This window comes from Oryzias latipes, chromosome 15 (assembly GCF_002234675.1).
Source record: "Oryzias latipes chromosome 15, ASM223467v1".
Taxonomy (NCBI): Eukaryota; Metazoa; Chordata; class Actinopteri; order Beloniformes; family Adrianichthyidae; genus Oryzias; species Oryzias latipes.
The window spans coordinates 23,259,764-23,282,031 of record NC_019873.2 but is presented as its reverse complement, the minus strand read 5'-3'; the positions used below and the strand labels follow the sequence as shown (position 1 = coordinate 23,282,031).

The window sequence follows — 22,268 nt, the reverse complement described above, 5'->3', positions numbered from 1 at the left end:
AATAAAGTTTTTAATCTTTTATTTTCATTAATTTTTTGGCATGATAATGTATGTTGTTAGAGACGCAGCGGTCATAAAACCTTCTAAGGAGGACTGCAGCCCAGAGCTTGAAACATCTCAAAGGTAAAATCATCTTCGTCCTACATTTGACTGACAAAGGATAAAAAAACAATTATGAAATGTGGTTGGATAAGAGTTTAAAACAAGGGACAATGAAAAAAAAACATTGATCACGTGAAATATGAAAAGATTTGATGTGCCAGGTTGTAAGGTTATAGCAAAAATGCTAATTTCCAGCTGTAGTTCCCATAAAATTAAGAAAAGGAAAGTAAAAGCAAAAGAAATAAAATCGCTGAAATTCAACAAATCTGGATGATGTGATGAACACGTAAAAAAAAAAGTTTTTAAAATAAGGAGAAGAATTTACTTGTAATTTGCACATTTTTGATCAGCACTGTACAGAGAACACAAAAAATATTTTAATTTTAAATCCTTTTTATATCCTCTTTTTTTAACCTTTATTATTAAGTCTATATCCTTCACTAAAATTTAAATTAATTCTTAAAATAACACTACATTTTCACGTCATCATGAAAGAATGTTGTAGCCTGAAAAATGGTGAGCAACAAACGAGAGCTGCAGCTTCAGCAGGTAAACAGGTGTGCATTAAAGGGGGTTCAGACCTCCAGGCATCAGACAGCTGTATGATGCCCCACAGCACCATGATCAGAGTGACACTGCTGCTCTGTCTACAGTTTCTTCTCCAGTGTGGTTTAAATCTGAGCTGTGGCCTGAAATCTGTTAACATTGATGTCTGAGAGAACGAAGCTGCTCTTATATCTGCAGTCTCAGTCCTCTTCAGGTTCCCGATCTCATATCTTTCTATGATGATCAAGTGAGGAAATGTTATATGTAGCTCCATCTTCCTCCTCCATTGGATTTCTGCCCCTCATCTTGTCTCTTACAAATATAAATTTGGACTTTTAGAACTTGGAGGCTCAGTACAATTCCAGATATTGTCCTTTACGAACAACGAGTAGAAAACTGCTTTAAAAGTTGCACCTTTAATACAAATTAAAAAACTGAGTCTTCCCAGTGAGCTGCGTGGCTGACAAGCAATTACAATCTGGTAATTTTAAAAAAAAGGAAGCGAGACATTATGTCCTCTGAATGACAAAAGAAATGGTAATTAGTGCTCAACAGAAAGTTGGAGGGAAAAAAACCTAACCATTTCCCATACCTGCTTCACCTAATTAGGGTGCTGAGCTTGGAGTTCATCTGAACTGTCTTCAGGGTGCACCCTGGGCCGGCTGCAAGTCCATCACCGCAACAAAGAAAATGCCATGTGAGAAAAGGAAACTGCACCAGGTCAAAAATATACTTGGAACTTTTCACAATGTAATATAATGAGTTCAAAAGCTGAGGATCCAGGTTGTATCTGCCCTACAGGAGCTTTTACATTCACCTGCCATGCTATTTTGTGCACGTAATGAAGCGCTGATCTTCAAGCTTCTTTTTTTTTGTCCTCTCACCCCCTTCATGTTATATTTGATACACGCATTTCTGAGATCCCTATCTCAGCATGATCCAAACTTTCCTTAAAAACCCATTGGATGTAACTTGGTCCATGTTTTCCGCTCTGTTGTTCATCAATATTATTCCATAGGGGCAGTAGAAGGACTTTTCCTGCTCATTTCGAAATGGCTGCTTCCTTGATATCTCCAAAAACCCTTTGGCAGAAAAAAAGTCTAGGCTACCTAATTTTCAAAAACTGTTGTTTGTTATTTGACTTTTTAAATGACAACTTGCTGTCTCGAAAAAATCCAAAATGTGTTGATAATTAATTCTTTACAGCCACACCATGTAAAAAAAACGTGTGGATCAGATTTGTAATAGTGGGTAAATAAGGTGCTTCATTGCTAGACATTCATGTAAACGTTTTTGCATCTTAAACTAACATCAGTGTGAGCAAAAATGTACCCAATCATCCAACATATCACAATTGATACTATCTATATCTAAAAAAGAGAAAAAGAAAAAAGATTGCAATTTTTTTTGTCTATTTCATCAAAGGCTTTAAAAACATCTTAGTGATATAATGACTCAATGTCACTTCTTTGACGCAGTGGGCTAAACTGGATTAAGGTTCGATATTTTTCATAAACTTAGATGATGCCCTGACTTAAATTCCTAAATGGTTGTCTCTCTCTGCATTCTAGACAGTTTGCTAGCCCTCATCCACTTTGGTCTCAGCATTTAGGCTCTGGGGTTTATTCAGACATGGTCCGAGTTCATCCCAAACATGCAAAACATCACCAGCCCAGGGCCCAACGGCCAAAGATTATGAATTCATTACATGCACATCTTTCTGTATCACAAATAAATCATGACTGGCTTCAAATCTCACAGATATTGTGCATAACACTTCCACTCGATAAATACTTGGAACAGATGACCTTACATCAACAGACCTCACAGCCCTACCAAGATATTCAGTCCCTATTGTCTGTATTTCACAGTTTTTTTTGAACAAATTCTCCAAACCCTTCCTGTAGAGATGAATGAATGAAGCAACTGGAATCGGATTTCCAGAAATGTCATAATATAACCTTGTACGACGTCCTTTTTTTTAATACCTTAAAATTGTTTTATTCTGCAAAGCACTTTTTGCACGAAAAGTTCTTTATGAATAAAGTTTGATTTGCTTTAGGAGGACATTTGGGTCGATGCTCAGTGAGGTGTGCATATTAATCTTCATTTCAGCACCATCATAAGAGATCTTATGGCAGGCTTCTATTGTAACTGAGCTTTTTGGAAAACTGTAAGAATGTTTACAGATTTAGTTTTGTGTTTCTTGTGCTCGAGTTTCTCAGTCAATGGTGCGATTTCACTGCTTTCTTTTAAGAACTTTTCAGAGCAAAAATGTGTTTAAACATCAACTGTGCAGCTATGTTCACATCATCCTCTGCAACCCGCGTTCAAGCTGCCACCTCCAATGAAAATCAATGAAAACTTGAGTACATGCGTGTTTCCGGCTTCCACGCTCAAAATGCTTATGTGGACATGTACTAGTAAATGGTAGAAAAAGAAGATGACCCACCTCCCTGCTAGTCCAGTGTGAACGCTAAATGTGCCTTTAAAAACCCACGTTTAACGCGTTCTTGAACGTGCATCACATGGCCTGTGTTTCCATAGCCTCAAATCTACCAAAACATTAGGACAGTCTTCAATCGTGTGCCCTGTGTGCTTCCGCAGAAATGTTTGAAGAGACAGAAGAAATCTGGAGGGGGCTCCTTAAGGACACATGACGGAGATAAAATGGGACAGAAAAAGGAGGTAAATGAATATGAAAGATAGAAAGCATGCACTTTCCATTCATGAGTAATTTATTCTTGTCGTTTTCCACTCACTTCTTCACCATTTTTTTTCTCATAGTCCTGTGGCGAACCCAGTGCTCTGTACACCGTGTAAGATCAAAAACACATTTTGTGTACAAGCAAAAAAAAACATTGAGTTGCAAATTTCTGTGACACCCACACTGTTCCAGAATAATCACCCCGATGACAGGCAAGTCCTGGCATGACTGCGCATAAGTGTCACTCCCTCTCAGGGGGTGTCATCCCTCAGGCAGTAGGTGACGCCCAGCAGACATCTGTCAGAAGCTATTGCAGGTTTTTCATTGCTGGTGGAGACAGAAAACTGACCTACGTGCCAGAGGCCACATTACTGACATTTTCCTGACACAGAAGCAGTGAATCAAATAAAAACATTCAAGGGAAATCTAGGGGTTACAAGGGGACCATGTCTGTGGTATGTGAAAGAAAATTTACTCAAATTCAAGACAATGGAAACTTTCCTCTTTTAGGAGAGGCGTAATGGTGTATCTGTGATTCAAAGGGGCTTTCACAGAGAACACCGACTATGAGGGCACGGCAAACAAGCTCAGAGTCAAAGCAGATATTCAATTTATCTTTGAACTGAAACGGCTTTGCTTTAAGAGGGCTGAACTCTCATTTTAAATTCAAACTGTGTAATGTGAGTCAGAGCCTCGCAGGCTGCTGAGGAGCAGGTCATTAAAGTTTCTGCGTCTTCTAGATATATTGGACAAGAACGGCTGCTTGGTTCTGCATGGCTTGAAAGTTTTGTGGTCAAATAAATCTACTGTAGGTTATTTTAAGTTTTTTTTTCTTTTTAACTCCATCACAAAAAGCTAAAATAAAGGACGGTTTGCATACAAGAGAAGAGAAATTTATCGATAGGATAAATGAACAAAAATGTAAAAGAAATTTCTTTCTTGTTTTAAGATTTCAGATAAAAAATACTTTAAATTACTAAAAATCAAAGTATATAAGAATACATATTGAAAAATACTTCTAGCACTGGGAGTGGCAGCAATATCGGTTAAAATCACAGATATGTTGGTAAAAAGGTCTCTTCCTGTGTTGCTCTCTACTGTCTTTGCCAATTTTATGTACATGTGATGTATGTAAAAAGACGTTCAATCACAAGCTCGCGTCAACCAAGTTGGGTCAGTTACATTTGGCTGAAGGTGAATCACAGCAAAGGATGTGTGTTGGGTGCACTAAACATATTTAAACAATGACCGAATAAGTTGGTATGAGACAATTTTTTAAATCACAAAACAAAACAATTTAAAAGACCCAAATTGCCAGGTTTTAATGTTAGACACTGTTATGTCAAATACATTTTTTTTTGTTGCTTAGAGTAAAGAGTGCTATTAAGAGAAAAAGAAGCCTGTTAAAAGGCATTTTCATGTTTAAAATGCCAAATGAATGATACATATCTAGATTGCATCCATTTATTTATAATAATTATACTGTAATGTTAGTTGAATCTTTTATGTATAATCGATACATAAAAGAGGGACCGTGTATCAAGATGCATATTGAATCATGTGAGAGGGAAAGATACACAACCGTGATATATATATATATATATATATATATAAATAAAATAAATGTATAATTAAAATTGTTTTTGTCTTTTTTTTGTCTTTTGTTAGTTTTGATTGCTTGAAAAAATCAATACCTGTTTCTAGCACAAACCTATCTAAAAAAACATTTTAATTCATCTGAAATACAGTTGACTTTTTCTTATTTTTTATGTTTTAAAACTGACTTAACAGTTAAGGCACTGTGGAATCCTTTAAGCTAAAAATGTAATAACATTTTGCACTGATAATAACTCAACTGTAAGGAAATTTTATCAAATTGCCAATTTGCTCAGGACATAAAAAGTGTGTGTGTACATTAGCGACGCATGTTTGTGAGGCTGAGTCTCACTGGACATCATCAATCAGTCCCTCTGTCAGTATCGGCTGTGACCGAGGGAAAGCTGCCAGCTCCGCACTGGAGGTCGCTGGCTGCAGTGAATAATGAGTGGAGGTGTCATTTAGATGGTTGAAGTACTTTTTAGTGCTGCTTAACTCAAAGAGGCTTTCTATGTACTCTGCAAAGCTGGAGGTTTTGTAATATACTCTGACAGGCATTACTAAGTTGATCTTTCTCAGTCTGTCTGTTCTGGCTGAGGGGATAATTTTTTTTTTATTAATCCTTAGTCCTCCAGTGCATCAGCCAAACAAAACTGCACAAAATATTGGGAGTAAATAATGGAAATCAGCCTCTTGTTTGCTTTTAAAGTGCAGTTTCACTCATGACACAATCTGAGCACACAGCTTTGTTTGGGGATCCCAGAGTTTTGAGTCATTTATATTCATTCTGCAGTCTGGCTCATAAGTGAATTACTAAGGACAGGGGACTGACCTTGAGGTTGCACCAAGTGCCAGAGTGCATCTCCGTACATTCTCTTTTTTCTGTCTTCTGCTTTCGCAGACCTCATCACTTTCTAGCAGACACCCAATTCATGACGGTCTATGCTTTTTAAGCAGTTAGAATGAAGTAGCCGTAAGAGCTTTGAGGTAGACTGAGATTAAATTCTGATTTGTCTTGACAATTATTTCATGAAAAGTGTCCTTGAATTTAAATAGGAGCTCATGAAACGTGAAAACACAAAGTCTGTTTTGGGTTATTTTTTGTTTATTTCACTCAACATTAGTCCACACATCTTCATTACTGAAATGGAGTAGCAAAAGGAGTATAAAATCCTAGATGGCCTTTACAGCCTGCCACCACACTCAACAACACATAACATATTCCTCAATTTTTTAGTTAATTTGTACAACTTTTTACAACTTTCTGTTGTGGATTCCAAACTTTTACCCAGACAAAAGAAAAAAAACTGCTTTAAACTAATAAAAATAAATGTTTTTTCATGAAATCCAGTGTTCCTACCACCCTTGGGGATGCACGTTCCAATTTTTCCGATGAAAGGTTTATGTAAATGCAGTACACCCGTGTTTCTGGCTTCCGCGTTTAAAACTCCAGTGTTCTGGATAGCTGGGAAAGTTTCTTCTGGCTCTACGTACAAGACGTGCATTGAGTGCACATTGAAAATCAAACCAGGTCAAATCAGGGTCTCGGATTTGGTAGTGATGAATGGATGCTGTCACTTTTAATTCACGGAAGTACGAACCGTTTGAACACTGAGCAGGAGGACAAATTCATAATTGCGATTTGTGCCCATCCGGATTTATATGACACCAAGTCTTTCATGTATCCGAAATGAGCTGTGAAAGCGTGGAGTAGGCCTGCACAATAATTCACAAATTTATCGTCATCGCAATATAAAGCTGTGCAATACGCATATCGCAGAAGACGCCGAAAATGGCAATAAATGGTTACCCTAAATGTGCTGAAACAATCTTATGGCAGCTTGAAGTATTTAACGAATCAAATAAATCCCTTTACGTTGTTGACCAATCGGATGAAGCCCTTTAATGTTAGATGTTCGCCTCCTTTGTAGATGAGGGTCATTTGGAGTACAATTTATGTTATGATGACTCTTATTTAAATTAAAATATTGCAGTGAAATGTAAAAATGTTTTTGGTTGTTTTGCTATTTGTTCATGTATCACAAGTTATATCCCCATCGTAATATTGATCACTAAGTAAGATTTGCACCGCTTTGACAATCGGCACCAAGCCCCTTCCAATAGGTGGCGGATGTGCTGGTAAACTGTAGAAGAAAAAAAAGGAGGACCTCCCTGCATGTCCAGTGTTAATACTGGTCACTGGACAAGCAGGGTTCAAACTGCTTGTTTGTGACCCATCACTGGGCGTGATGCGTCACCTGCCCGGTGTATCCGTACCTTCACAGATCCAAAAAGGGTGAGAGAACTGAAAGTTTTGTATCAGAAAGAGAATATCTTGAATCAGACCTAAGAAAGTACCCTTGAGTTCTCCTTCCTGATCTCCAATGTCATCCTTCTGAATCCAAATGGCACATAAAACCAAAATACCAGCAAATCTCACAATGCAGCTGGCTCCCTACCAGCTTTTGTCTGTGCTGTCTGGACGCACAACAAGGTCGTCTCTGGGTCAGTCCACAGCTATGGCGTTTTCACATTTACATCCTACTTTGTCTGGAAGTCCTCTGCTAACCCTGCAGTCACATACAGTCTTCCCATCAATAAGTACCCGAATCTTTTTATTTTGGCCATGAATCACTAAATCTCCTCTAACCAACCACGAATCGATCCCCCCACTTCCCCTATCCTTCATTCTTGCACACGCCTCCTCACCTTCATTTAGAATCCACCTATCCTTGTCTCCTTTCATTTACCACGCACAGAAATCCAATCACTATCCAATTGTCCGTATATGTGAAATATTTTGCTAGTGTTGGATGACTGACAAAGCCGACTCGGTCGTTATTGCAGGCCTCCCGGTGTTTATTGGAAGAATGGGGGGATAAAGGGAAGCTCAAATGAGGGAGTCGCTCTCCTTCTCGCAGTTTTACATCATCTCTTGTATTTTTAGTCATGCACTGCACAGGAGTCACACTCAGATATAATCCAACCAGAGCACCAACACATTTGACATCTGATTATTTTACCTTTTTCTATCAAAAACCAAATGAGGATCATCTCAATGTGAAGTCTGATATCTCCTGCTGTCAGTGTTAGGGCAGGTACAAGTTCTTTATGTATTTGTACTTGGGTCATCGTAGGTGTGAAATGCCAGCTTTAGAGTAATATGAGAGAAAAAAAAAAACATACTTCTCCCCCAGAGCTGTCAAACTGTATAACCCTAACAGAATGTCTCAGCAGCATCAAACATTGTCAATACTTCATGCATAGATTTTGATGTCTCATTAGTCAAGGTATTCATTTTTTGTTTTTCAAGATTTCAAAAGTGAATATTTAAAGAATACCTACTCAGATAACAGCATTCATTCAAAATTGTGGACTTCTTGTAAAATTTTAGAGCTTAATCTTAGAAGCAAACATTTCTTAGTTTGTGTGACCAACTATCCTTTACTGAATTATAATAAGGAGAATTTTCAGAAATCATTTACGCCTGATACATATGAAAAAATTTGAACAGACTTTAAATGAGTTTTGGGTTTTTTCAATGTTTTACAAAAGAAATAAAAAAAAAAAGTTGAACAAATTGAACAAAATTTCAAAACAGCTTTTGCATTACTTTTTTGTCCAGGACCTTTGAAAGCAAACGGTGGGAAATTTACATAAGAATTAAAATCTGCCCTGCAGAGCTCACCTGATGTGTTAGAATAAATTTATGTGCTACTTGTTTTTACTTTATAGGAAATAAAATATTTGATTTCCACACTTCAATGTCAGCAACTAACGTATTAAAAATAAAAACAAACCATTGGGATTGTGTATTTATTGAAATTTCAAGGACATTTTCTTTTACTTTATATGACAATTTGCTTGTCCTGTCAGCTGACTTCCAGTTCCATTGTTGGTCTGTCACTTCCGAAATTACGGTGGCCGAGAGGTGCAAGACACGCTTACATTTAAGATACAGCAACAGCAAATCCCAGTACAAATGAACAAATCACGAAACACAACAGCAAATCTTGAAACACAACAGCAAATCACGAAACACAACAGCAAATCTTGAAACACAACAGCAAATCAAGAAAACACAACAGCAAATCAAGAAAACACAACAGAAAATACTGAAACACAACAGCAAATCATGAAACACAACAGCAAATACTGAAACACAACAGCAAATCACGAAACACAACAGCAAATACTGAAACACAACATCAAATCATGAAACACAACAGCAAATCATGAAACACAACAGCAAATACTGAAACACAACAGCAAATCATGAAAATTACAGTCCTGAAACAAATACAGAATTACAAAAAAAAACAACCCCGTTACAAATGACCAAAACCAGAAACACAACAATGAAAGCGGAGACATGGCTTCTAACAGAAATGGACGTTATATAAAACTAATTGTGTATGATATTTTTAATGTTATTAATTACTGTTTTCTTTATGTGGACATTTTAAATACATGAAACAGTCCTGAAGCATTCTTGCTAGAGAGGTCTTAACGGAGAGGGAATACCCTTAACACCGGAAAAGCAAAAACTTTACCGTGCTAAACGTTGTTGTGATTTTTATTTTAGTAACACAATTGAAGAAATGCTTTTGGACTGTCTCATGTATTTAAAATTTCCACATAAAAAAGACAGTAATAAGGAAATGTAAAAAATAATACACAATTAGTTTTATACTACGTCACTTCCGGGATTCAGGACGTTCCGTTTCAGTTAGACGCCGTTTCTCCGCTTTCCTTGTTGTGTTTCTGGATTTGTTCATTTGTATCGAGATTGTTTTTGTAATTCAGTATTTGTTAGTTTTCACCCAAAATTGCTTTTGTGTTTCAGGGCTCTGTCATTTGTTGGCGTATGGTAAATGGCGTATACTTATATAGCGCCTTTCTTCCTACAAGGACAAAGCGCTTTACAGTCACAGACCCATTCACCCAGTCACACACACATTCACACACACAGTCACACACTGGTGGTCGCATTTGTTCCGTGGTTTGCTGTTGTGTTTCAGTATTTGTTAATTTGTTCCGAGATTGTTATTAGTGCTTGTGATTTATTAGTTTGGGATTTATTGTTGGTTGTGTCCTAAAATATAAATGTGTCTTGCACCTCTTGGCCACCGTAGGTTTCATGATTTGCTGTTGTGTTTCAGTATTTGCTATTGTGTTTCATGATTTTCTGTTGTGTTTCGTGATTTGCTGTTGTGTTTCTTGATTTGCTGTTGTGTTTCGTGATTTGCTGTTGTGTTTCAGTATTTGCTGTTGTTTCATGATTTGCTGTTGTGTTTCTTGATTTGCTGTTGTGTTTCGTGATTTGCTGTTGTGTTTCATGATTTGCTGTTGTGTTTCGTGATTTGTTCATTTGTACTGGGATTTGCTGTTGCTGTGTCTTAAATGTAAGCGTGTCTTGCACCTCTCTAAATGTAAGCGTGTCTTGCACCTCTAGGCCACCGTACGAAATAGTCCAGTCTTAAAAATTAATATTTGAGGCAGGGGGAGTCCCAGAAATAAAATATGAGTTTGACCAGAAGTCAGTGCAGTTTTTAAGCTTTTAATTTTAAAACTTGATAAATGAATTGTGATGGAAATATAAATAAACACACACACATACACCAAAGATTAGTGTGTGAAAACACTACAAAGATTAAAATAAACCAACAGCAAAATAGTAACAAAGAAAACAAGGATGTAAACATCCTAAAAACGGATTGACCAGGTCTAGGGATTTGGCAAAAACAAACAGGAATTAAAAATAAACAAAAAGAAAATGTACGGGACTTTTTCCAAATAATGCAGGAAAAAAACACAAGCATAAAATTGATATAAAAAATAACATAGAAAAAAAACCATTATTCTGTCGATTTTAAGTGGTCACAACAATTTCTTATCACCATCTAATGTAAAAAATGCTTTATGATAAAGACTGTATCACTGCAAAAAGGCAAAAATTGACTTACAAATTTTCAATGAAATTCAATCTAAGAACAAACAGAGGCATAACTTTAGTTAATAAAATGAAATTAAAGTTTTCTAGTTTGATCAAATAATTGTAAACTTTATTCTAAACAAAATAAAAAATTGTAAAAAAAAAAAAAAGAGCAGGATAAAAACTTTTAGACTAGTTACTTGAATAACTGACATCTTAATTGAAAAAGATTGTTCCATTGGAAGAGGATTATTAGTGACGATTTAAAAAAAAAATAACTGTTAGTGTTTCAAGCAAATGAATGTCAAATTAAAGAAGTGTGGAAAAATACAGTGACCCTTGTTGACCCCCTCCCCCTTTAACTGCACAGACACTTTGTATCAATCAATCAATCAATCAATTTATTATTTGTATAGCACTTATAAAAGCCAAGGCAACCAAAGTGCTTAACATAAAATCAACTAAAATCACAAACAATACGATGCAATAAAGAAACAATAGGAATAAAACAATAAAATCAATTGAACAATAAAAGCAATAAAACAATAAAAGAATAAGATTAATAAAATGAACAATGAACAAGCTGGCCCACTAGATATGCTCACTGGAGTTAAAAGCCTGAGTAAAAAGATGTGTTTTTAAAAGAGTCTTAAAATTACTGACAGTTCTGGCAGACCTCACAGAAAAAGGGACAGCATTCCAGAGTTTAGGACCTGCAACTGAAAAGGCTCTGTCTCCCCGAGTCACAAGCCGAGTCCTGGGAACCGCTAAAAGCATTTGATCTTCAGACCTAAGGACTCGACAAGGACGATAAACATGCAGAAGCTCAGAAAGATACTGAGGTGCCAGACCATTCAGACATTTAAAAACCAAAAGCAAAATCTTAAAAGTAATTCTAAAAGACACAGGCAGCCAATGAAGTGAGCGTAATATCGGTGTTATATGCTCACACCGTCTGGTCCCCGTTAACAGGCGGGCCGCTGAATTTTGAACCAGCTGGAGGCGGCGGAGCAGAGACTGATCTATACCACTGTACAGAGAGTTACAGTAGGGATATCTTGAGACCAAAAATTGAAGCAATTTACTGACAGCTAAAGCTGTAATTGGTTCATGCAACAGGTCACTGGTGCTGTACACCCCAGCAGGGTCTGATCTGATGATCTTCTAATTAGAAAAAAGACTTCTCTTATAATCATTGAGGCACAGCTAAAGTACAATAGTCATCAAATTATTTTTTGAATCAAAATGTTTAATTTTTTATAAGTCTCTTGCATACAAAACTATAAAAATGTGTGTCTTATAGAATATTTATTCCTCTTCTAATTTACACATTAAAGTTGCCTTATAAAAAAGAGGTTAAAGTCCCAATTTGCTAAACTATCAGCTTTGAACATCTTGCTAAGCTTTATTATGGATTTGTAAATGATTCTAACATCCAGCAGCCAACTCGGGGATCCACATAACATGACTGATTCCGATGTCAATTAATTTCTGAGAGATTCAGGTAGAGAACATCGTAATGGGATGAAATCATACACACGGGCATCTGATCAAGCTTAGAGCATGACAGAGAAATAAATTACGACCATTCATGCAAGAGATACATGAATGAAAAGACAAGAAAAAAGGGACAATCTTATGTTAAACGTGGAAAGCCATGGCATCAAAGACAGATTGTCAAGCAGATTGTTACCAAATGCCACGCTGTAACTGAGTGAGGCAAAAAGAAGCAAAAAAGCACTAAAAGGGAGAGATGTGAGGAAGTAAAGGGATAAACACAAAGCTTTCTGGAGCCAGTGAGTATTTATAGATCAGATATAGACAGAACCTCTGCCTGGCAGCAGCAGCGTGCGCCTTGTTGCTTCTGCTGATGTCTCACTACACAATCAACATGGCTATATGACTCAGTGAGGAAAATTTGGAGGGGATATATGATATTAATTGCACAGAGAAGCAGGCAAGTGACCAACCCATAGACAGATGTGCAGGACTGACGCAGGTGTGCGCAGCTCCACACAAACACAACTGTGCCATATTAAGGATGTGATAAATGAGAAACATTTAAATCGTTCTGCATGCGCTCCTACTCCCTCTGTGCGCACACTTTCTTCTCTGTGTGCAGGCGCACGCGCGCCAAGCGGTGCCGGAGCGTGGAGCAGAAGCGCGTTTCTTTCACTCAGCTCCTGGATGCCGAGAGGATCACAGAGGAACAACCTCCACAGCACGCCTCAGTTTTTGCGTCTCAACACCTCAACAATGAATTATTGACGGTAGTATTCTTGCAAACACTCTGCGCCAAGAGGAATTTCCTATTTCATACTGTTTATAAATACGTGTTTCTTCCTCACAAAAAGCGTTAACAATATCAACTGCTCACCACAGTTCCACATTCCAGCGCACACTGGGAATATGAAGGCGAAAAACCGCGACCAGAGCTTGTCGGACTCCAGAGAGCTGGACGGATCCTACGACCAGCTGACGGGTGAGTGAACCGGTGCCCAAAACCCACCGTTTGTTCAGCATGTGTGCAGGCGGGAAAAAGCTTCTATAAGAACTATGTAAACGCTGCTCCACCTAACTTAAGAGGTTTTTGGACTTCTATGAAGGAATCCATCAGCATAAAGATGGGTGCGTCCAATTTTATTCCAGATTTTCCCAGTTTATTCATTTTTTCTTAAATGGTCCACTTCTGTTTTTCTCCTTTGATTCTGTCTCAGATTTAAACAACCTGAGAAATGAATCAATGTATAGAATCTTTTCCTCGCAGTGGCGCATGACATTGTGCATGACAGCGTGCGTAATGGTGTGAGTGATTCATTGTGTGTCTGGGATTCCGCTGGCCGGGTTTAGCAATGGGAGACCAACCTTTGGGGCGCACCTGTGCGTAATTTTGTGTTTGCGCTGAGGCTCCAATGACCGCGGAAAGGCTGTTCTGTCAGTGTGGACACTTGCAGCGTCCCTTTGTCTCATTAAATGACAATAAAATGACCCAGTTCACCGGGTTCCTTTGTGGTCCCTTCAAGTGTTTTCCTCGCTTAATTTCGTCTTATTAAAGCTCTCAGCGTCTTTCCAGAGGGGAGTGTCTTCCTGAATACGTTTATTTCTTTACAAAATTTATGTCCAGAAGGGGAAGGTGTGTTTATTTTGCTTCTGCGCATGGGGTCTTTGTGACAACTTCAATGCATCCGAGGACTGGTGCTGTTTTAAGGTTGCTTGTCTCATCCGGTCGTGTGTTGTGTTCTCCTTTCCTCCAGTCATGGCGCACCAGGTTTCCTTTCTAATCAGCTGTTTCAATTTCAGTTAATTGCACCTCATTTTATTGTGCTAAGTTCTTTGCCAGATTTTCATCTATAAATACAACATCATGGGTTTTTTTGGGTCACATTTTTGCAACTATTTATATTTTGTTTTTATTAAAAAAAGCATGTGAAACAATAAAATAAACAACACAATCACTATGTTTAAGAAAAAAAAACCCTCTCCATTAAACTCAAAACAATAGTTTAAAAAGGGTATAGGCGCCTATCTACTTTTCAAATATCAATCAATGATATTCCACATAATTTTATTTTCTCTATATCCAAAATCAAAATTTCTTTCAATTTTGACTTTGATTTTTTTTTTTTTTTTTATTTAAAAATGTTTTATCCTTGATTGTCTTGTAAACTTCCAACCCTGACTGAAAGATCTGGATACTTAAAAATACTGAGATGCAAGTGCCTGAAAAAAAAAGTTGAGGATGATGGGAAATCAAAACATTTGACTTAGAATGACTTGGAACATGACTAAAGTTAAGAATCCTATACTTAAAAAAGCACTAATCCTCTCATTTAAGAAGGATGCTGACAAATCTGTCTAGCAAATGAAGGTCTATTTAATTTGTGAACCCCTTTAAGCTTCTTTGCAGCATTTTCTTTTCATTTGGAATCAGCTGTAATTTAAATATTTTGGATTTATTTACGATGACAAGTGAGGTTTAATGTGGCGGCAGAGATTAAACTCTCGTGATGGAAATCTGAAAGCTTCAGAATTTACCATTCTCTCCTTTGAATCCAGCTTGTTGAAAATGTCCCAGACTGTCCACAGGAAGTCAAATAGCTTTTTCAGTTGTTTAGCAACATAGAGAATTTGTGCCAGTAAGCCATTCACTGTGTCAGAGCAATTTACTTGGAGAGTATTTAATGACTTTTTCAAAGCGGTGAATTGTGTTTTTTAATTCATCTTTGCAGGATGCTGTCATTTCTCAAACGGGCTCAGCCCTGATAGTTTATATGGTTATTAAGGCATAAGGGCAAGAGTCCCTTGGAGTGATGAAAATAAGATGCAGCGGCAGCTGTGGTTAGGGTGATATAATTCACTGAGGTTGGTATTGCTTTTTTTTAATCAAATGCCTCAGAAAAATAAACATTTGTTTGATTTTTGCCAACTGAAACATGCTTGTAATATGTTTTTGTAGCGCAGACACCCCAGCAGTGTTGCATAACAGTGCTGTGCACTATTGTACTTAAATGTCACAGAACTATTATACAGACTCCAATTAGACCAGTAAAGTTCAGGGATCTTTCATTTTTTTTAGCTGCCACTTTCTGTTTATTGGAGTAAATTCGTACAAGTTAACATTCTATGGTTATAATTAAAATAACTGTAAATGTGACACAAAACAGGTGAACTATAGGGTTTCTATCACATATTGTGTGCTTGATTGTGACACTGAACAAATCTCACTTAGCCTAAGCTGTCACTCCAGCACTAAAGTCATTTCAGGTGGGAAGCAGGTGGGAAGAAACAGTCACACACTTCTGAGGAGGTCTTACAGCAGGTCAGCCATCACTGCAGATCCACAATTTGCAAAATTCTCAGATTATTCTACAGGAAACGCGCTTCAGAAAAACATTATTTTAGACGTCTAAAACATGTGTTGTCTTTGTTTATCAAAGACACATTAAAATAGATTATAGTCCCTGTCTTTACAGCTCTTTAAAACTTTTGACATGATGTCACTTACTGTTTTTTTGCTTCAAAATTCACCTTCTAAACCTTGTATTTAAAGCCGGATTTCATCATTTTTTTACATGAACATATCTTTCCTTCTGTTTGAGGAACATCCTGGAATTTACTGTGTGAAAGGAATTTACTATCCAGGCATATTTTTTCATTTACACACCAAGTAATATTTTATTAGGTATATGAAACGCGTTAAAAGGACAGAGAGAAACAAAGACTGAAGGAGACTGTTTATTTAATTTTAGAGCAGATTTTTTTTGTTTTTTGTTTCATCCATAAAAAAAAACTTCAATAGTTTAGAGTCTCCCTCGTCACAAAGGAAGAAGTAAAGAAATCATGTTTGAAGGCAAAAGGAAGCTCATGCATTATAAAGAGGAGACGAGTCCTCTTAAGAGGCGCCGGAAAGAGACTTATTTTTTTTGTATTTGCCCGCCGTGCTCAGACTGTTCTCGTAGGGACTTGTGCATTGCTTATGCTTGTTGCCTCGACATGTTGCTTCACCTGCGTTGTGACTGTTTACACTTTCATTTTTATTTTGATGTTTTCAATACTTTTCTAGTCTGCGAAGCACTTTGAATTGCCTCTGTCTATGACAGACGCTACACAAATAAAGCTGTTTTGCTTTAGGCAATGACTAAGTTGAGAATAAGTGACCTGTTTTTCTTAAGGAAACTTATTTCAGTTATTCAGTGTGTTTATGGAGGCATTCTTACTCCCTATTAATACTAAAACAACACAGCATTACAGCACAAAAACTTAATTTCTCTCAAATAAAAGTAGAAACTGACTGGGCTGCAGAAAGTGACTTGGCAGAAGTACAATTCAAGTGTTGGACATTATAAAAAACATTTGCGGATCCACTACAGAAAGATCCACAGAGGACAGAGAATGACATATTATTATACCTTTTATCTTGTAGTTTTTTTTTTAGATAGGATGGAAAACAAATGCCAAAGCAAAAAGGTTGCCATGCAGCATAAAGACCCAAACAGTTGAGTGTCGACTTATTTATTTTTGTTTTATAATAAAATTACTACATTGAAGAAATAAAACATTTTTTTACAGTTTTATTGCAGTGACTGACTGTTTTGAAGACTGTTTTTCTTGCAACACATGCAGGGAAGGACCTCGGGCTAACTTTAATAAAGTTGTTTTAAGGAATATTGTTTTTTTCATTTTATTTTAATGACCCGTTTTGCATTCTTGAGTAAACAAAAACTAAAACCACAATATATGTGGTTTGTAGATGCAAGGACAGCGACCAGTTAGTCATTCCTCTTTTTAGCAACAAACTGGGAGCACAAGTGAGAAGGATTGTTGATTTGTGCTGTTTAAAGCCTGCAGACCTGCTGTGCTTGAAGGCAGTGTGGGTGATCTCCATTACTAGTCTGAGTGGAAGGCTGCTCGGTAGAGATCCTTCGTTCTCGGCTTGAAATAAATGAAATTCAAAATGCATGTGTCTGTGTTTAAGCCTGACAGTTTCTGCTGTTTTGAATAGTACCGGCTGAGAAATCAGGGGTAATTATAGATGCATGGCGCAGTAATCCTCTCTTCTACTTCACATGCCACACTCCAGGGGGGTTATAGTGCATGCAAGCACAGTGGAGACAGCACACGAGAGCCTCGTGTGCAGCTCTAACGTCACGCTCGCTGCATCTCTTTCTCCTCCAGATTATCTTCAGCAGGCTTTGCCAGTCATTATTTTGGTTTGTGTCACGCCGATGGTCACCAATAAACTTAACAATAAGGCAAATATCTGTTAGGGCTAACAATTTCTTTAAAAAAATGTTTTTGGCAGCATTCTATGCTTTCTTGACTGAGCAAGTGGGATGTCCTAAAGGTGCCTTGTTCATGAATCGGGGTCAGATTACGTTTTTAAAATTAAATGCAAGTAATTTATTGCAATTTTAAAAATACACATACATTAATTATTTGATCACTTTGGAATATGATAGGACTGGGTTGTGTAAAGAATTGCGAATAGTGCTTGACGTTTCATCTCTTAAGAGGGCTTTTTTTCAGAGAAGTATTACCCTAAAAATAACCAAGTTTAAGAATATATGATTTGCAAAAAAAATAGATCAAATTAAACTTTTATATTTCAACAATACTCGACTCAAATATGTTATTGACACTTGATTGATACTTGTGCATTAGTGTCCACAAATGCTGTTACCATTCTGCTACTTTGGTCTTCCATCAATTTTCATTTGAATGATGCAAGAACTTCCACAAAATGAAAAGCAATCTTTAAATCAAATCAAACTTTATTAATACAGATTTTTTTTTTTTACCCTAAGTAACACAAAGTGCTCTAAGGAGTACAAACATCATTTAAATCTAAAAGTACAAAGTAAAACAAAGGTCTTCAAATAAAAAATACAAAAAACACACAATACCCTCAGCCCCCAGGACCCCACTCACTCAACACAGAGAAACATAAAATGCTGCATCAAGAACAGGAATACAAATAGAAATCTAGCGTAATGATGTGAGGGAATTATATGATGAGCATCTACACCCGCGACCACCCCACTCCTGATCACATGACTCTAATTTCAGTCACAAGCAGTGAAGTGATGAGCACAAATGCATTAATGCAATTTGTGAAATGATGATAAACAACAGTATAAAATATTTTGTACATTTTATTTAATATAAAAAAAGGAAAAAAAATCTTGTGTATAGTATATAAGACCTTTCTGATAAGAATTAGGAGGGTTGTTGGCCAGGTGGAGCCAATTAGTTGCACTTGATTAGCTGATCATTAGTAAAAGTGAGCTATTTTATAGACAGCAGATGGTTGGGCAGTTTGCTGTTCTGGATCATTTCAATGTGAATTAAGAAAACACCAAGGGGAAAGATGTAGCAAAAAAAAGTCAAAATCAATCTGGAAAGGTTTAAAGAGCATTTCCAAACAATCTGGAGCCCATCATTCTTCTGTGAGGAAGAAAAAATATTCAAAAATTCAGGGACTTTATTGCGGAACAGATTATGTGTATGTAAAGCAACCATAACTAAAAACATATGTGTGATGTCTATGTAGTGGAACAGAATAAATCAACAAGTCTTGATCCTAAATGCATTTAAAGTCCCCACCTTAAAAGTTTTCCCAGTGGTCCTACATGATCAGAAAAAGGCCACAAAGAACATATTTTGAAAAAGCCATTTGAAAAAGCTTACATTTGTGACTGAAATGGGGGGGGACAAAGTCTCCCTGCTCAGCTCCATTCTGATGCATCCACCTGCAGACAAATAAATACATTAACATCATAGTTTTCCTTGTTCGAGCTGGCATTTGGCTAAAAAATGTACGGCAGGAAAGCTCCGATATTGCTCACCGTTTTTGTTTCCCCGGTAATGTTAGCTTGGGGTTGAAAGCTAGCGGGAGAGAGTGTAAACAAAGGGAAAATGGGAGTTGCTTTTGCACCAACAGTCCCGCCCACAATTTCTAATGAACTCCTGCAGCTCTGCAGAAACTGTCTCAAACAACGACAGGTTTTTTGATTCTGGCTACAAACAGCATAATACTATGTAAAAGATAGTTGGAGTGGGACTTTAAGGGAAATTGAAAACACACACGCACAACTTAAATTATTTACACAGTACCCAAAGTGTTATGTTCTGCATGTCCGTAAAGTGAACAACATCTAATAATAATAATAATAATGATAATAATAATAATGGATTGGAATTATCTGCGCTTTTCCATCTGCTTGAGTAAAATCATGAGGTTGAACTTCAGCAGCTGAGCTCTTCTTGACTTGAGTTAATCATGTTCAAATTTAAACACACAGCATCTTTCACTTCCTTACACAGTTGCAAATGACTGTTTTTGACATCGACAGCGTCTACCATTTCAGACAATGGAGACCCTTCAGAAGGTTGAGCTGTGGAAAAACACCAAAGGTTCTGGAGGGAATTATTTGATACCCAGAAAACCAAATGGCTAACACACTAGCTTTGTGAATTTTCAGACAGTTTGCAAATTTATGCTTAAATGACTCTAAAGAGAAGATAACCAGGAAAGCTACGTTTCTTCGGGGCATCTAGCTTTAGGTTTCTCTTTCGGAAGAGCATTTTTTTTTTCCTGCCGCTTCAGAAGCCTTGATTTAATGTGTCGTCTCATGTGCCAAGACATGCGTGACTCTTGCCTCACAGTGGATCATTGGTTTCTACGCTCAGTGTACTCCTGTAAGTGGCTGCAATTAGAGATTTGAAACATTCACTCCTTAAGTCGTTTTGTTTGTCACTGATGGAGGGAAAGAAAATATAATAAAATTAGATTAAATAAATAAAAAAATCAAAGAGCTGAGGTTGTTTATTTGAATTTGTTTTTGACTTTCTGTTGATACCATAAAATCAGATTTTGTTGAAACTTTGTGCTGATTTTTTACTAATGAAGATCCTGTTTTGTTCTGACATTGTGTGGGAGCTGCCACTCAAGAGCCCTAAGCTTTAGCTGGCATTTTAAGAAGTGGCTTCAAGTAAATTTGGTTGGATTTCCAATTACTAAAAGTACATCCAGTTCTCATCCTCGAAACTAATTATACCCCATTGCATTTCTAAATAAAATGACAGTAAGGTCACTGCACTGCTACAGCTCCACAAAAAAATCAGATTACATAAGAATAGGCTCTGGCTTTCAATGGCTGTCTCATCCATGTGCCACTTTATAGCTTTCTCAATGTCTATCCTCTGACTCCTTCTCTGAACCCTACACCACCTCCCCACTCTCCAGTTCTGTCAGGTCACAGTGGGACCGTAGCTTAATAGGGCGGGAAGCCAGAATCAATCCTAATGAGTTTTAATCTTTGATAGAATCTACAGAGGGCCAGCCAATCGTTAATTAAAATAAGCCCTGCTCACCTCTCCCTTGGAGCCACAACCTCTTCTCCTCTCCTGTTCGCCTTCTCTGTAAACACATTCATTTATAAACGTCTGCAGGGGGGAAAAGGAGAGGAAAGGAGCTGAGAGGAGGAAGCAACAGGAGTCTCATGAAGGGATGGACGATCGGAATGTGGCAGAAAAAAACGCCAACGCGCATTTCTAACTTGTGAAGGAATGAAGAGGCAGAAAAAAATGATGATGGAAAGAAATGTTAGTTTGATGAGATACATTAGGAAGAAATTTCCTGCCGTCTCTGCGTTTGATACTGTTGTATTGGCAGAGATGTTTCAATCAGCCACCATCTGATTGACTGACAGACAGTGTGTCTTACAATGACAGGGCCTTGTGTCATTCATCAGATGCCCATCTCCCCTTGCTTTCCTGTCACTCACAGCTTCTAATAAGCATTAGAGGACGCTCCTCTGTCCACCAGCTTAATCCGTCTGAATTAGATGGTGAGTAGCTCATCAGCATCAGGAAGGTTGACCAGCAGCCCATGTCAGTGCAGCTTGGGACACTGCTGCTTTTCGCTGTGTCCTTCCCTCTTTGTGCATTTAATAACAAGAATGTCCTCTATAGCGATGGCTTATTATTTCCCACAATTCTAAGGGAAGGCCAGGGATTACAATGCCTGTTGTGAGAGTCTGTACACATAGAAGATCTCTGGTAGTGTCAGAGATTCAGTTTGACCAATTTTTCCCCCTCATTTTTCTTTGCTTCAGTGCATTCACAAGTTGTTTAAATACACAAAATGAAAGCATTTTCTCAATATTGGACAGCGTTATTGCACATATCAAATATAGGGATGCACTGATTAGTAAAAGACCCACTACGATCATCTTTTGATCTTTTGTAAAAGTGTTCCCAGTGGTATTTTGAATATGGTTAGGTCCTTTTTAGCTGAAATTAAAAAAAAACATGTAGTTTTCTAGGACATAGTTTTTGCAATAGTTCGGCAGTAGTTCCTTAGAAATTTACCTCTGAGTTGTGGGACTGTTGCTACGCAGTAAGCTTGCCCGCGCCTCCCGTCATGACAATCTACAAGCGGTGCAGGGAGCTTGTGGCCCGCCCTGTGTGTTTTCTACGCAACAAATGTGCTCTTTTTCAAAATGCAACAAAAATAATAATCGGAAATAAAATTGTAAGCTCAATTTTCTTTGTATATGTACTCCCTTATCAGAAAAATGCTATGAAAACATGTTCAAACCACCAAACACACTGTTTTTATTGGAGTAGGTCTTTTCAGTCATGAAAACATTTGGAATAAATGAGCATTTCACACCTGTAAGTACCCTGGAGCTGTGGTTCTTTGCTCTGACAACAAGTTGTTTAAAAAAAATAAAAGTACAAAAACTGTTTATCTTTTAATGGAAAGAAATGCACAAAACAACAATGATGCAACTTTCTTTTCTGAACAAGGTGCCTTTTAACTTGCAGGGTTCCATATAGTTATTGATTGGTTGGAAAAGACAACCCATCAAGTATTCT

General features: G+C 37.4%; 1 protein-coding gene across 3 annotated transcripts in view; it reads left to right on the top strand.

The window, feature by feature from the left end:
- The first annotated feature begins 12,960 nt into the window (after positions 1–12,960).
- LOC101166244 (Kv channel-interacting protein 2) overlaps positions 12,961–22,268 on the top strand; it is a 96,962-nt gene continuing 87,654 nt past the window's right edge. For 2 of the 3 annotated variants that reach the window (XM_004077158.4, XM_020709605.2), the window contains exons 1-2: positions 12,961–13,156; positions 13,269–13,368. In XM_004077158.4, the coding sequence (XP_004077206.2) occupies positions 12,962–13,156; positions 13,269–13,368 (295 nt within the window). In that variant the 5' untranslated portion in view covers position 12,961. The remainder of the gene's footprint in view (positions 13,157–13,268; positions 13,369–22,268) is intronic. The other variant, XM_020709606.2, reaches the window with a different exon arrangement.